General features: G+C 35.5%; 1 protein-coding gene across 50 annotated transcripts in view; it reads right to left on the bottom strand.

Annotated features, from left to right (window-relative positions):
* Positions 1-574: 574 nt before the first annotated feature.
* Rims2 (regulating synaptic membrane exocytosis 2) overlaps positions 575-17538 on the bottom strand; it is a 559411-nt gene continuing 542447 nt past the window's right edge. For 49 of the 50 annotated variants that reach the window (XM_005316267.4, XM_005316266.4, XM_021724861.3 and 46 more), the window contains 5 exons: positions 7312-7453; positions 5831-5943; positions 5414-5515; positions 3885-4024; positions 575-3454 (listed from right to left, as the gene is read on the bottom strand). In XM_005316267.4, coding sequence (XP_005316324.2) covers positions 3236-3454; positions 3885-4024; positions 5414-5515; positions 5831-5943; positions 7312-7453 — 716 coding nt within the window. In that variant the 3' untranslated portion in view covers positions 575-3235. Of the gene's footprint in view, positions 3455-3561; positions 3785-3884; positions 4025-5413; positions 5516-5830; positions 5944-7311; positions 7454-17538 lie in introns of those variants that run through there. The other variant, XM_078016815.1, reaches the window with a different exon arrangement.

A 17538-nucleotide genomic window follows, 5' to 3' on the forward strand; every position in this document is an offset into this window, starting at 1 on the left:
TTCCTAGTTTGAGGAACTACCCTCAAAAGATGTGGGGAAGACTCTGTCACCTATTTATTTACACTCACACAACTAGAAGCCAGTCTCTGGACAGGTTGTTTTCTCAGGTTACCACTCCTATCTTTTCAATTAACCAGGCACCTGCCCCATAGCTGAACTGACTCTTACAAACTCAAAAGCTTAAAGACAATGGCACCTCTGCCATCTTTACCCAGGGAACTGCATGGTTCCTTGTGACTCTGCTATCAGTGTCTGGCAGGACTGACTCAGAAATCTCAGTTTGCTCATCAAATCTAGAAATTGCTGAGTCATTTAATCAGAAAGCTCCTCAATCCAATAACAATTTTTCTAAAAAATAGCAACTTTTAATGATGTGAGCCAAGATCCTTTGGGATTTTGAAGAAAAGATATACTCTTCTGAGAGCTATTTGCTAAAACTGGCCCACTTTGGTCATGGATAGGAGGGAAGGTAATGTTGTTGTCTTGAATGAGAGGCAGGTTTGGGGCTGAGCTGCAGAAGGCTTGGGGAGGTGTGGAGAGAAGAGGGACAGAGAATGCACGGTTGTACAACATCTGTAAAGAAAATGTTTTATTTAAAGTGTTAAATACCATCACCAGAATGAATTTGATTTACATTAGTTGGTGTTTGTTACAGGACTAATCTGCCCTTTTTTTTTTTCCCCAACTGGAATTCCCTTTACTTTAAAACATACTATGTACAGGGCAGCAATGGTCACTGGCAGAGTGCTATTTACATGACTAAACCACGAGTTGAGGTGCAGACATGTGGAAATTAAAAACAAAAACAAAAACACCAACTTTTAAATAAATACTGCATAATGACACGTATGTACAAATATTCCATACAGTCATGTCCTTCTTATTAAAATTAGAAATAATTTTATAGGAATATGCACAAAAGATTATGTGAGTGCATCTTAGTATCAGGAAAATGGTAAACGTTTAATCTAAGGGATAGTATAGACACTATAGGTCTATTAAACCAATTGTTGCTGGTACACAGGTGTCTAAATTATTTCAATAAAGTTTTATTCATTCTTTTAACAACTTTACCTGGGTCCATCATAGATCTCCAAATATCAAGACACAGTCTCGGTGTATTTCATATTGCACCACATAATGAGAAGGCATTTTTAGTGATACTCATTTTAACTTTTGCACCATATCAAGCATGATAGTTTGTAATGGTCAGCACTGGATTAAAAAAAAAAGAAGAGGAAGAGAAGAAAAGAATTTTTGTGCATGGTCTTCATTTCAACAAATGGGAGGTATGTGGATTTCAAAAGTTATTGCAAGAAATTAAAACCAATCTATAAGAATGTACTATCAAAATGTACATAAGAACCAGAAAGCATGGGTGGTTTATACATTATCCAGTGACTTTTCCTCAAAATAGGGGAACTTAAGAGAAATCTGACCTTGCAGCACCACCCAATGGTAATAACTCTCTGTAAAACCAAAGGCAGGGGTTTCGACTTTAAAGAAATTGCCTGAAGACTTTTGGTGATGGCATCAAAGAACTATTAATAGGCATATTGACTTTCTTGGAGTCACCTAAAAATTGGAGCTTTAAAATTGTTGCAAATTTATGTTTACTATATTTCTTTAGAAATATAATTTGTGAAAAATTGAATTTTACTACAGAAAAATGAATTAATAAACAGCCCTGTGTTTCAGGGCTTCAAATTTTTAGCAGTGTTTCTATTCACATAGTAAATGGAAATTGGCTAAAGAAACTGCTTTAACTAATTAAAAAACAAACAAAACCTGAGACCTTCTACAAATAATACTTTAACCCCTGTATGAATAATGCTGGTGCTAAAAACAAATTTATTAGACATTACAATGGCCATATGATTTTAGGATTTTCCTGTAAACTGAATTTTGAAGGTGAAAAAAAATTACCATGCACTGTACAATAAATTGCAAAAGTTCTTTGTCAAATACATGCTGACTTACTTTAATGTACTCCCAAGTCATGTTGCAAAATCCTTTTCAACATGCTTGAAATAAAGAAAGCTCTTAAATAGATTTTTCCCTTGAGAAATTCATAAATTCAGAAGCATCTATAGCTCTGAATCAAACATGGGTTATAAGAGAGGATCAGATCAAAAAGTTGTAATTTTTTAGAATAAGGTTCACTCTGGGAGAACAAAAATAAAAGATTAAAAGAGGGAGAAGAGGAAAAGTAAGACAGAGAAGAGAAAGATGTGAAAAATTTGCACATATTGAGCTCCATAAGATCTGTATATTTAACATGGAAATAAATTGAATATATTATACTTATTTGTCACATAAAGAGAATTTTACGCATCTTCTAGAAAGAATTTTCATTTGTAATGTCTGCCAAAACACAGACTATGATTAGTTTAAAGAATAAACATGGTGTGTCTTGTATCACCCTGTTGCATTCTCTCCCCTTTTTAAAACCATGCACTAGTGAAATTTATTTTTAAAAATAATATAAATTGTTGAAAATGGCTGATTTTTATTTATTTTTCTTTTTTTGCAAGTTGCAGCCCCAAGAAAATAATTTAAGTAATCAGCTAATCTGTGTCCATGCAAAAAAAGTTTCTTTAATTTCATTCAGTACAGTGTAGCCACAGAACTTTGTTTTTCAGAGTCCAACACATCTTGGCATTAGTGAATGACATGCGGCTGGAGCTACTGACTTGGCCACTCTTCCTGCTGGACCCCGTCCAGGGGAGGGCTGATGCTTTGTTCCCGACCACTTCTTTGGTGTCTTGCTTTACACCTGATGCTTCTAAGGACTTCTTTGCTCCTTGACCTGTAACATGGCTCAGAGGCTGTATAGCTCTATTTCTGTGGCATAATGGGGCTTTGGGATCAGATAAATGAAGAAAAAGGAACAATAAAAATATAAAGGTGCCATTGAAAAGGGCTTTTGTTGCATGAAACTGACTGATTCTTTGAGATAAATCCATGGCTTCAGATTGGACCACAACTCCAGTGTGGCTGAACTCCAAACCTCTCAGTTCTTCATAGCTCTGTCCTTTCACCTGAGGGCCTTCCTTAGGGCACAATGTGTGCAACTTCCTCTGAGAACACAGGATCGCTCTGTATCCCTAGAAACAGGCTCAGAAGACACAACATTAAGCATGCAGTGTTACCAGGGTTTGCGACCTGTGGATTTTTTTCTTTATTTTTTTTTCCTTTTGTAACGCTGGTTGCTGTGACAACAGTTTTACAGCTGCTATGAACGAGAGTAAGAAGGTCCGGTTGAACTTTCCAGAGATGACTGGGAAGCTCTTCTGGTCAGAGGGGCCAAGGTTGGATCTACTAGGGAGGAAGGGGGGAAGAGTTTGAACCATCCAATCACCATATTGGATAGTTCCAGTTCATCTAAAAGAATCTGGGCCACACCCATAAAGGATTTGTGATCCATGCGGCCATAATCTCCCCAGACAATGATCTGTTGGCGAAATAAAAAGTAATGTCAGAGTAATCAAGTACATAACAAAACCCTGTAAAATACATTAAAATACTAAAATCAATCAGTTAATGTTCTGACATCAAAGATTAAAAGAAATCATTGTATTTGATTAATGGGATAGTTGTCTTTAACTACAAGGATACAAGTTCCATTAAGAAAACTGTGCTGGAGGGTTAGGGTCATAAGCAGTCAGGGAGACTGGCTGATGGTGACCGGGCTTTGCACGCTTCTGATTCACTTCAAAGGGAACATCAACGAGCATAGCTATATGGCATGGGCTATTGCTTTGAAATTTTCAAACAATTTGAGCTGTGTGGAACATAAAAGAGGGAACAGAAAAGATACAGGATAAAAGGTCTGACTCTGTGAAATGCTTTCTTATTTAAGGGATCAATGACTTAGTAAATACCTGTAAAACTTTTCCTTGAGGACTCTCTTCAAAAGATAACAGCTGCTGGTAAAGGGGCTCCAGCGTTTTTCTTGCCACTTTTGTTTTCTTCTTGGCTATGCAGACTCCGTTATCTAATAGGTACACCTTTACGTAGGGTGCTGGGAAAGCAAACATAGAGGTGATGAGCCATGAACTGATGAACTATGGCTGTGGCATACCTGACACAGGTGTCACCTGCAAGAACTGAAAAGGCTGGCAGAGATCCAAAGCCACTGGCCTTGCAACCCTGGGTCAAAATCATTAGATAAACAACAGATAACTGTCTGGCATTCAGAGAGGTTAGGGGATGTTGACACAGCCTGAGCATTTTTTTTCTTTTTCTTCAAATTATTTTGGTATCAACTAACTATGTAAATTTAAACATGGCATTAAATAAGGTGAGATGCTTCCAGTTCCTATCAATATTCAAGAGTGATGTCTTAGTCTTTAATTTACCAATACTTAAATTTAGTTAAAGATGCTTAAAATTCTTGTTTTACTCATCTACCTCCACAAATCACTTTTAGCCCAGAGGCATTTATTTTTTGCTGGTGTGTGAGGGTACAGAATGGGTGGGGTTTGAGATGATGTGTTTAGTTAGGAAGAGGCAGCTAATTGTGAATTCTATGGCTTAAAATTTATCTGACAAGCATTTCATAAAATTATGCTCATTTATGTAAAAGTCACAATATTCTTTATGGCAGAGTGAGTTGACAAGCTCTAAGACCTTTACAAACACCATCATTTTAATCATCATTACGAGGTTGTACATAGGGAATATATACTACATTTAAAAATTTCTGTAAGGATAGAGAAGTTAAGAGATTCAAAACACAAATCAGTCAGTGGAGGTGCTGAGGCTGGAATGCAAGTTTCAAATCCTCAGCAATTGTTTTATACTTCTGATCGAATGACCTCTGCACGATGTTTATGGAGTCACTGAGCCATTTCCTATGGTTTCAAACACCTTAAATTATGACATTTCGGTATGAAGTATATGGCATAAAGTTATAACAGTGTCTCTCTTTCTTAATATACAACAGGAAGTCATACCTTAGAATATCCAGGATACATAGGATGATGCTACTATGGGGGCCTGTACCTATTTTTATTCTAATTCCAGAACACTAAGGATACTGAAGGAGAATTTTGAAGCTCCATTTAAACTAAAGAATAACATGGAACACCAGCTAGCAAAAAATCCGAACTTTGAATATACAAGTTGTGACAAAATGAATTATTTAAGGGTAGTGGTTTACATTTTGCAGTGGTTTCTAGTTATATATGTACTTATTTAACAACTTGTATCATCTCATCAGATCAACCTATTGAACACTCATTCAGGATGTACATACAGACTGCAATAGCCCCAAACCAGTCAGAGAATTGACTCACCTGTCAGTATCTTTGATTAACTAATAACTAAGTTTTTAGCAATAAAAACAAAGCATCTACATTGAGAAACAATGGATTATGGGTAATAATAGAAGAATCTTTTCTGGTTTTACCTGGCAGTGTCTTGGAACCTGGTTTTACAACAAGGCCACGGGCCCGAATGATTTCCACCTCCAATTGTCCCTTTTTGTCCATCATTCCTATCTGAATATCACCTAATAGTGCATGGAAAAGAAATAGACACACCTTACTGTACAAACATGGAAAGAAATGCTTTGCCAAAGATCTTGGCTTAACATCATTTCATCATTTCCATATATTTTCTTAAACTTAAAAACATTTAATATTTTATCAATGTCTTCCTTTAAAAATCAAAAGAAATTATAATAGAAAAAAACAAAGCTTTTTTGTGTTATACAAGATAATTTATTCCTACTGATAATACTGTCAAAGATTCTATGAAATTGAGAGAAAGCAATTTTCAATAATCTAAAAGAAGAGCAATGGAATCACGAGGCAGAAATTCTTACCCATTGCAGGAGTAGCTAAAGTCTGGCGTCCCACTAGCTGAGCAGGACCAAGGCCATCAAGGAAATCGCTAAACTGGCTATCGGAGGCCAAGCGGACACCAGGGAAAATCAGACTGAAGGCAAAATAACAAACAGAATTAATTCCTCAACCCCACCTTGCTCTCAGGAAAGTTCTAGCTTCCTCCAGCTCCCTCAACATGGCGGGATACTTGGCAATATCACTTTGGTGTGTATTTATTATATCCCAACACTGCTGAAGGTTCTGTAGTGCCAAAACACCAGATGAGAACTCCATCTGATATGATGCCAAAGCCCCTGGTCTTAACCACTGATACTGACTCACTCTCACACATGACTTATGCCCCTAGCTGGCAGCACAGTGTCTAGAGAAACAGAAGAGAAGATGTGTTGAATGAGTTTACAAGTATTCATCTCATTTCTCCAATAAGACTATAAACATCAGGAGCAGGGAACACAGCTTAAATATTTTATATCCCTTATAGTATATAATGCAGGGCTTTATAAATATTAATGCTCAGTAATCATCTGTTTTTCACTTGATTCTCTATTTTTAAGATTCTTTCTTGATGGACATCAAATATATTTCTTTTTTCTTCACCTCAGTTAATACAAATGTTTTAGTCTGTTTATATAAGTATCTCATATAACCTTATTAATACATTTTTATGTAAGCCATACATCTCTCTTTTATTTATGTAATCATGCTAGACAAATTACCCCTAGGAGACATCAGTAAGACTATGCCAGCAGATCCTATGGCCTCAAAACTGTGAACATGGAACATCTAAGCATCTGTAGTGATGGTTCAGTGAGGTCAGTAAATCCACTTTCCTCTATTAATGTCCTTTACATTCCTATTTACAGAGTTGTAGCTGTCAATTACTGTTATTTTGTTGGTGACAGGGCTATACAATCAAAGAGAAACTACATATGACTAAAAAAAGACTCATCAAGTTTTCCAGTGCCATTTTTTTGGCTATTATATTTCACATAACTTAGTGTCATACAACTTAATTTTATATAGCTAAGTTATATGAAATATAGTCATTGCATCAAACTAAGTATACATCAGGAGTGCATATTTTTGGTAATAACTCAGTGCTATGATTTTTTAAAATTAGCACTGTCCATATAGCATGGCATGAATGCTTACTATTTTTGTACTTTTATATATTATTTTAAACCAGGGCAAAATATTTTATTTGCATGCAATGTGAGAGCCACATTTTACATATTGTCATTAAAGCAAAACACTTTATCCCCGAACCTATTTCCTTTGGTATAAAAAACCAGATATGTTGCATTGCTCAGTAGCTGGTAAACAAAATTCTATTCACAGAAAATCAGCCAATGAAAATTAAAATGGAACAGCAGAGTGTGTGAGTTTGCTTTAGTGAAAGCAGAGGGTGGGACAGAGAAGATGGTCTCTGGGCAGCACAGAGGAGACTGGCCTCACTCACTTTCCTTCTGAGCTATAGCTGTTCATGCTGCCATCAGTGGATTCCCGGCTTGCCTGTCGGGTCATCCAGTTCCTCATCTCCACCGCCAGACCTGTTTCTGTACTCCTCTGGACAGTGCTCCGTAGCTTTTTACCTCCTGCTTCTGCAAAAACAGAAATCAAATGGTATCACAGCCTGGCAACAAAAATCATCACTGTCTGGCAAGGGAAAGTATCAGCCAACCTCATGTACAGGAAGTGTTCCTACTGAGAAGACAGAGAGAAAAGATATTTAGAATGATTTTAAACAACATCTTATTTTATGAGATCAAAATCTTTAAGCAGCACAAATACCATTGTTTTACTTCCATTTAAAACAGTGTTCAAATTTAACATAAAGATTCAACCCACAGATAGAATAAACTTTGTTCTTGTTGTAATATTTAAAGGCCAAGTTAGTTTATGCCTACCTTCCTCCCTACTTCCTTTGTGTTGTGATAAAGAACTGAGCCTTCAAATTACTTACAAAGAGCTGATGGTGAGACAATACTCAAATTCTAGCCTTAACTTTCACAAGAATACCTGGTTTTCTAGGGTGATAGATATCAGAAGTGAAAGCTAACTGTTTGATAGCAGTTTCATATATGTTGGTAACTTTCATAAAGATTCTCAAAGGGGAATGTAAAAGCTCAGTAATATCATGAGAAAAGAGCTTTGAAATTTTTGGTCATGTTATTAAGGATTTTTGGTGATGAAGCTGACATTCACATCAGAAGACCAGTCAGGAGACCGAGTCAAGTACTACAGATGTCACAGAGGGAGGAAGTGCTGTCTGGAGATGTCAGGGAGGGAGAGGGAGTGGGGTTGGAACCCAGGATTGAAGAGTAGACAGGTTAGAACTCAAGCAAAAAACTCAATGCTGAGGGAGGGGAACACATGGGCAAAGATGCAAAGTCAGGGATGATCACGTGCACCCGAGGAGGTGCATTAGCCAAAGCACATGAAGGAGGAATGAGGAGTGAGGTAGACAAGAAACTGAGTAAAAAATTCCACAGGCCTTAAATGTTGGAATATGCAGTTGAAAGACGACCAAAGCAAGAAGGTGACACTCTAAACTATTTGTATTCATTTCTTTCTTGTCCAGTCTAAATATTTTTCCACATTGACTCTGTTATTAGCTTTTTAGGATACAACCACATGGTAAGATCTTTTAGTGGCTTACCACTAGTAAGTTCTTTTAGATCTATAAATGCTATTAGTGCCAGTGACTTGTTGAAATATCTTTCACCAAGTTTCTTACATTTGCTCACCACTTTGAAACACTGCTTTAAATTTCATCCATTCTCCACTGCCAATTTTAATGTACATTAACATGCTTTAATGAGCATTTACACAAAATCTAAGTTATGTTTATCTATGACTCAGTTGCATAACCTAAAGATATTTTAGATAATTGATACCAAACATGTTGTACTGATATGAACTGTAAAAATACATAAAGCATCCCCCCTTGACTAGGGAAGGCTCTTATTTACAGAGGAATTAATAAATGTAAGAAGAATGATAAATTTAAAAATTACCAATTTGCTACCTTAAGTGAGATTCATCAATGGAGCAAATGCCATTTGATGAAAGATTGGGAAAAGGATATATATATATATATATATATATATATATATATATATATATATATATATATTTGCTCACCACTTTGAAAACACACACACACACACACACACACACACACATATATGCACCAAAGAATCATACCACAAATGAGTTCTAATTGTTAAAGCAAAAGAAAAAAGATACATTAACTGGGAAGATCTGTCTATACTGTCTTAATTCATAAATATTAGTAGTGCTAGTGAGTGTATCAATATATCCCTCCTTATACAAAATACACAGTATCACTTGTCAGGTTGTTGTAAACAAAATATACAAACTGTTTCCAGTCAAGTCTTTAGGACCAACTTTGAGTTTTCAAAAATACAGAGTAATACACCAGGCATGGTGGTGCACGCCTGTAATCCCAGTGGTTCGGGAAGCTCAGGCAAGAGTTCAATTCCCAGTACCAATAAATAAATAAATAAAATAAAACAATGTAGTATAAATATGATAATAGACATGCATACAACATCAAATCCAGAACACAGGATATAGTTCAAGAGAATTGGCATACTTGCTTAAAAAGTTAGCATCATGAAAAATCCAAACTTGATGAGGGAGTTTTTCTAGTTTAAAGATATCAAAGGGTGTAACCATCAAATGCTGTGAGTATATTTTGACTTCTTATTTGGAAAAAATAAGACAAAACAAATAAGAAACCCAACAAATAAAACAGTATAAAAGTAAGACAAGTAGGAAATAAAGCGCAAGAAGTAAAATCAAGAATCATTAAAAGGGATAGATTCAAACTAAAAAGCTTCTTCTCAGCAAAGGAAACAATAACATGAAGAGAGAGCCTACAGAATAGGAAAAAATCTTTACCAGACACACTTTGGATAGAGCACTAATATCCAGGATATATTAAAGAACTCAAAAAACTTAATACCAAAAAAAAAAAAAAACCCCAACAACAACCCAATCAATAAATGAGCTAAGGAACTTAACAGACACTTTACAGAAGAAACAATCAATCAACAAACATATGGGGAAAAAATGTTCATTATCTCTAGCAATTAGAGAAAAGCAAATCATCTCACTCCAGTCAGAATGGCAATTATCAGGAATACAAGCAATAATCTGTGTTGTCGAGGATGTGGGGGAAAAAGGTACACTCTACATTGCTGGTGGGACTGCAAATTGGTGCAACCAATCTGGAAAGCAGTATGGAGATTCCTCAGAAAACTCAGAATGGAACCACCTTTTGACCCAGTAATCCCACTTCTTGGTTTATACCCAAAGGACTTAATCAGTATACTACAGTGATACAGCCACATCAAATGTTTATAGCAGCTTGATTCACAATAGCTAAACTATGGAACCAACCTAGATGCCCTTCAACAGATGAAAGAATAGAGAAAATGTAGTATATATACAATATGGAATATTACTCAGCCTTAAATAAGAATGAAATTATGGCATTTTCAGGTAAATGGATGGAACTAGAGAATATCATGCTAAATGAAATAAGCTAATCCCCCCAAAACCAAAGGCAGAATGTTTTCTTTGGTCAACTGATGATGATCCATAGTTGGGGCAGAGGAGGGAAGAATGAGGGAACTTTGGATTGTGCAGAGGGGAGTGCTGTGGGGATGGGTAGGATGGTAGAATGAGACAGACATTATTACCCTATATACATATATGATTACACTACTGGTGTGACTCTGTATCAGGTTCAGCCAGAAGAAGAACTTGTGCTTCATTTGTGTATAATGTATGAAAATACACTCTACTGTCATATATAATTAATTAGAACAAAATTTAAAAAGTACATTAAAAAATAAATTAAAAAGTAGGAAAAATGTGAATATGGATTAAATGTTAGATGGAGTTAGAAAATTACTAATTTTTTAGATGAAGAATATTAGTTATTTAGACCTGAAATCTTATATTGTCTTCAATTTACCTTTGAATGGTGAAGCAATAAATAAATAAGAAAAATACATATATATAAAACAAAGATGGAAACTGTTAGAAAAGGTTGAGAATGCAGATTAGACTATAGTATTCATGAATTTAATATTTATAGCTTTATTTCAAAGTGATTCTCAAATGATGACATCAGATAGTAGTAAAATTTTGCGAATCACAGAGCTGCTAGGCCAAGGACACAGCATTTGCTTTTCTTTGTAGCTTTGATGTTCATAGGAAGTAAACAATGCCTTTGTGAAAACTGCCATGGAGTGAGATACTTGAGTGAAGTATGAATGGGTGGAAGAAAGGAGGATACCTACAGGAAGCACCTGACAGAAGGGAAATGAGGTTCCTGCAGATCTCTGCAATGCCAAAGATCTACTCCTTTTTATTTAATGTCTCCCTCTATCAAGCAAAAACAGTGACTTTAAAATCTACTGTTATTGGGTAATGAGAGCCAGCCACTACTTGCCAAAGAATAGTAATACAATGAATATGTAATTATTTCGTTTGGGGGCTGTTTTATTCATGTATCCTCTTCATAACAATTCTAAAAATGCTCATTCTTACAGATGTATTATCAAAGGGCCCAGGAGATTATATAGTTTCCTGAAGAAACATGGTAAAGGACAAAACCAGCATTTGTGCAGAGTTGCTAGACTTCAAATTCCCTGCTATTTGTTAATTTGTTGTCAGAAAACACAGGTTTATGCGGCTGTCCTTGGACGATACTATGCTAACTCTGTAGCAGCATGCAGCTTTAGATGCAGCCTGGTGGGATGGGAAGAGCAGAGCAAAGTGAAGTCAGTCAAATCTCGGAATCAAACTGCTTCTCTAACATTTACAAGCTGGGTGACATTATTGAAGGAGTTACCCTCTCAGAGACATGTTTTTTTCCAAACTGTGAAATGATAGTGATAATAATTCATATCTCATAGAATTTTTGTGGGGTTTGAGGAAAATAAATATTTAGGGTTCTTAGCTGGGCACCTGATACTTAGAAATTCTGACTTAAACTAATGGCATTATTATTACTATTACCAGACAGGGAATCAGAAAACATGTATTCTAGGTCGGTCTTATCCATTAGCTAACTGGCTCATTGGCCTTCTTGGAGTCACATTCCCTCTCTGAGTCTCTGGCTTGTTGTATTTATGAAAAAGGCAGATGGAAGAGGACGGGTGATCTCTGATATCTTTTGGCTCTAATGTCTATGAATTAGACATTATTAATTGACCACAATTAAAAGCATACATTGAAGACATATGCTGCTCACTGTTATCTGATAGAATCAAAGAATTCTTGCTAATATACTATTTACAGTACACTGTTTCTAGTATCCCTTTAAAACTTATCTTTTGAAGGGTTCCACTACCTGAAACATTTATAGACTTATTTAAAAAGTAAATTTTTCAGCACCACAAAAATCTTTGTGTTACATTCACAATGAAACTACTTCAATCTAAATATAATGCATATGTGATTCACATTTAATATTCCCAATGATTTATCACATTGTGAAATCTAAAATCTGAATCTATATAACAGTGAAGGGCTATACAAAGTAAATGAGGTAGGTAGAAATCTAAGATGACTCTCATGTTACTTTATGCGGCAAAAAAGATTTTGCAGATGTAATTGAGGTAACTAATCAGCTGACTTAAAGATAGGGAGATTACCTGAAGGGCCCTAGCATAACCACATGAGCCCTTTAAAAGCAAAGTGCTTTCTCTGGCTGATTGTAGAGGAGGAAATCAGAGAGATTTGAAACAAAAGAAGGATTCAATGCAACTTTGCTGGCTTGAAGATGGAAGGGGCCATGTGTAAAGGACATGAGAACAGCCACCATGCTGAGAGTAATTCCTGAATGGTAGGTGCAAGAATACAGGGACCTGAGGGCTGCAACTGCAAGGAACCAGGTTCTGCTAACAATCTGAATGACACAGCAGATTCACCTCCATACACACGCATAGCCTCCAGACATCTTGATTTGAGCTATTTGATAACCCAAGGAAAAACCCCAATCACTGTGCTAGGCTTATAGTCTACAGAACTGTGAACTAATCAATGGGTATTATTTACATGTGCTAAATTTGTGATACTTGTTATACCGCAAAAGAAAAATTTGAGTCCTTTACATATATGTGTGTATGTATGTGTGTAATACACATACACACATATATGTATGTGTGTATGTATATATATGAATATATATATGTGTGTATATATATATACATATATATGAATATATTTATATAATAAAGACACATAAAATATTCTATTATGACCACAGGGGTGAATCAAGCTCAAGCAAAACTGTAAGAACTTAACCATGATTAACAAACTCTCTCTGTGTGTACTGAGATATTAAAAAAAAAATACTCACATAGCAAACCCTAGAACTAAAGCCCAGTTGGGGTTGCCATTGAGTACTTAAACCATTCACTCTGGTACTAAGTTTTATAATCCAAAGTGCATTTGGAGAAGATGCCTGTAGGTAAAATCAAGTTCTTGAACTGCAAAATATCACAGGCAGAAAGCAGAACACAGGAGGTGTCCTTGTTATTCTGCTCTAATTAGTCTGATGACTCATTTACCTGACACTCTCTGTATTCAAAGAGAGTCACTTAATTAAATAAAAGACCAAAGAGTCAAGTCTCTTCTAACAATATCTGAAAACCAGAAAACCCTTCAGTAACTGGACAACAAAAATCAAAAGTTCCTTCTCACTAGTGACTTGGAAAGTGTCTGAAGCCTGCCCAAGCCCAAGCTTATACTGCAATGTCTAACTCAACATCATGGTGACCTTGTTTCAAATCTCAGAGCCATCAGGTGCTGTAGCACATGCCTGTAATCCCAGTGACTCAGAAGACCGAGGAATGAGGATCTCAGGTTTAAGGTCAGCCTCAGAAATTTAGCAAGGCCATAACCTACTTAGTGAGACCGTGTTGGAAAATAAAAAAAAATAATAAAAATGGCTGGGGATGTAGCTCAAAGGTAAAATGCCCCTGGGTTCAGCTCCTCAGTACCTATCAGTCAGACAATCAATCAATCAATTAAATCTCAGACCCACAGAATCCATTCCTGTTTGCTCTCATTTGGAAAGTCTCATCTATCAGAGAGATTATTTTGGATTCAGGATTCTCTCAACATCAAATTGGGAAATTATTTATGGGAACAGAGTATAGGTCATGACAGATTCTAAAAACTGCCTGTAATTACTAGTTTAGACTACAATTTATATGCTTTAAGTTAATAAGGTATTATCTTTGCATTTTATTCAAAACAAATATTTTTCAAAGTATAATTTTTGCATTACACTTAAAGAACATTTAAAATAAGAATTTCTAAAATCACTGACTTACATAGTTTTGGAAGTAATATTGGAGATCCAGTCTATCAGTTTATATACTCCTTTATTGCAGCAATGAGAAAGACAAGGTCCTCAATAGCTAGTTCCTTTTTAGTAGATGACTCTTCAGCTTTAAAATCCATTTCAAATTGTACTTTAACTGTTTTATAAGAACTGCCTCCTGTTCTCTTAGCAGTCCCTATGGTGGCCACTGTGTGCATAATATCTCATCAACAGATTTTATATCAAGACATGAAAAAGGTTGGTTTATTTACCTATGTGGTCTTGTGATCTCACTACAGAGGCTACTGTCATGGTAGGCCACTCTAACTGTATAAAATCTTATGTAATTATGTTTGTAAGGGCTTCCTACTATATAATTGAATCCTCTGAAAGTCTGAACAAAATAAAGACAACTGACAATTTCTTTTAAACCAATCTAAGACCTGCATTAAAAATTAAAATAAAAATTAATAGGAATTCATAGTTGGCTCTTGAAATTATTTGAATTTAATATGAATCCATTCATTCCAATAGCTTTGTGATAACTATTATGAAAGTTATATAGCTAAATATCTACAGTAACAATGAGCTTCAAGAAGATGCCACCATCATAATAGATATTAGGACTAGTAAAATGCATTCATTTGTCCTCCCATCTCTGAAGTTGGATGTGGTCATGTAATTTGCTTGGCCAATGAAATGTGAGCAAAACTATCTCCTGTAATTTCAGAGCAGAAGATTTAACAGCTGATGCATGGCCACACATAAGCCCACTAATAACTGTACCTGTTTCTCTCTCAAGAGTGAAATACCACCAATATCTTCTTAATTTTCAAATTAGATATTTTAAGGCAGTATTTTATAGTGGTATGAACATGCCATTTTTCAGTCAGATAACAGCAGTTCAAATCCTATTTGACCATTTGCAAACTTTGGGCAGGGAGTTTATTTTTCTGAGACTCTGAGTTCTTATGTGTAAGTTTGGGATTACTTAGCCTACAACATAGAGTATATGACATGGAGTGGTGTTTAACAAACAGTGATGAGTAAGGATCAGATACTGCAGTCCACACAAAAGAGTTCCAAAAACTATAAAATGCTATACAAATCTTAATTTGAAAAATTATTGGAATGATCTGTAAAATTATCTTAACCTGGCAAGAAGATCACTATGCATATGTTACTGGATCACCTTATATAATTATGGGCAAACTTAAGATAATAGCTAAGTTTCTAGTCAGCAAGAAGGATGCTATGATATGGAACTTCCTCTTCAAAGCAACTCTTCATGGCCATAGAGAATTTAGGAGAAAGAAAAACCTCCCAGGAACTAGAACCAGAGATGTCAGATGAGCAAACTAAAAATTGTCTTCTACTGTCAATTTTTGCCATTCCTGCTAGGTAGGATTTGATAATTCCTATGAGTCACTATTTCATGTTTTCTTCTTTCTAAATTGGAATTTTTATTTGATGCAGATAACTTGTCTTATCAAGTTATAGGTTATGATAGCATAGAAAGTCACATCTGGATATGAGAAAAAGAACCACATATCACTCAAAGATCCTACATTTTAATTTACATAGAGTAAATGGATAAGAATTTAGATTTTCTTAGGAGGGATCGAGTACGTAGTATATTAAAAATAAGAGTATTTGGCTACAGAAAAAGTAAAATTTGCAGAAAAAGTTAAAAATGAGAAAGTAATTTCCTTTTGTTTTGTGGGCCTGGGCATGAAACTCAGGGCCTTGTGGGTAGGTAAGCACTCTATCACTGAACTACACCTGTAAGCCAAAAGCCATGTTCTCTTCCTTAGATTTCTTTTGCAGATCCCACCCCCTCTTTCCTCTCTGTTTGTTTGTACTCATTGAACACAAAAGAAAATAATCAAATAGCATACTTTATTTTAAAAGAAAACTAAAAGTATCATCATGATGGGCATATGAGTTATTTTTCTATCACTGGTAATTATTTTGGATTGCAAAGTGGATGTTTGTTAATGTCTTTGTCTTACCTGCATTTGAAACCCCTTCTTAAATAAAAAAATATCCCATCCTTCAGTAGTACAAGTTAAAAATGTTAGGCACTGGGAAAGGGGGAAGGTAATACAGAATTCTTAAAAAAAACCATGATATATATATATATATATATATATATATATATATATATATATATATCTCACAGGGAATTTCACCATTATGGATAAGTAAAAAGAACCAATCAAATATATAAATGGGTGAGTGAAAGAAGTCTATTAGACTAGAAGCAGGAGAATAAGAAAGAGAGAGAGAGGCCTGGAGGGAAAAGAGGGAGGGAAATCAAATTCCATGCATGTATGAATTTGTCGGGATGAACCCAACTACTATATAAAACTATAAAGCTCTAACTAAACAAAATGTCATGTGTTGCTTTCCCAGCCTACTTTGTCATTAGAGCCCAAGCACATGGATATCAAACTGCTGTCCCAAACTGCATCTGAAGCTATTAGTCCAAGAAGCAGACATCATGGGCTTCCATTATAATAAGGCTGGCAGCCAGGATGTATGGTTTCTAGGAGTGGGTCCTGCAGCAGTCTACAGTGATTCACCATGTACAAGTTGTGATGTCTATGCCAAGTGCCAGTGATATTTGGGCAATATGTGCAGGACCAGCTTGTAGTGTGCTTTTGGGCAGCATTTCTATCCTCTAATACAGTTTTTCCAATCTTCCTTAGGGATTCTAAGACCTATCCACTGTCCAAGAGCAAAAACCTTTTCTGCCTAAGTTGCCAAAATTGATTTCTATCGATGTCACTAGGCCCTCTAAATAGAAAATGTGTTGAAATATAAAAAGTGATAGAAAAATGTGTTGTTCCTAGTTATATAGAGCCAAGGATACCCATTGTGGAACACAAAGAATGAGTGACATCCAAGCACTCTTGTACCTGCAAAAGTGGAAACAGTGGTTTAATCAGCATATTCCCTTTTGGTCCTAATAGCTTCTTTCCATTCATGATATGAACAGAAAAAGCAGTCAGATACTAGTAATTTTATTCATTTGATACATACTTGTTAAATACTTGATAGGTATAAAGTATTGTGGGAGATAATGCATGTAACACATGATCATATAATTCCCAGTGATATTTTAAATTTAGATTACAAGATTAGATAGCAAACAAATTATGACAATCCAAGGCAATATATGCTAAGTGTTACATGAGTGATATTACTTAACAAGGGCTGTGATGTCCAATAGAATTTTCTTTGAATGATAGAAATCTTCCATAATGCTCACTCCCTGATCAGACAATCACTAGACACATGGAGTTATTGGGC

This window comes from Ictidomys tridecemlineatus, chromosome 7 (genome assembly GCF_052094955.1).
Source record: "Ictidomys tridecemlineatus isolate mIctTri1 chromosome 7, mIctTri1.hap1, whole genome shotgun sequence".
Taxonomy (NCBI): domain Eukaryota; kingdom Metazoa; phylum Chordata; class Mammalia; order Rodentia; family Sciuridae; genus Ictidomys; species Ictidomys tridecemlineatus.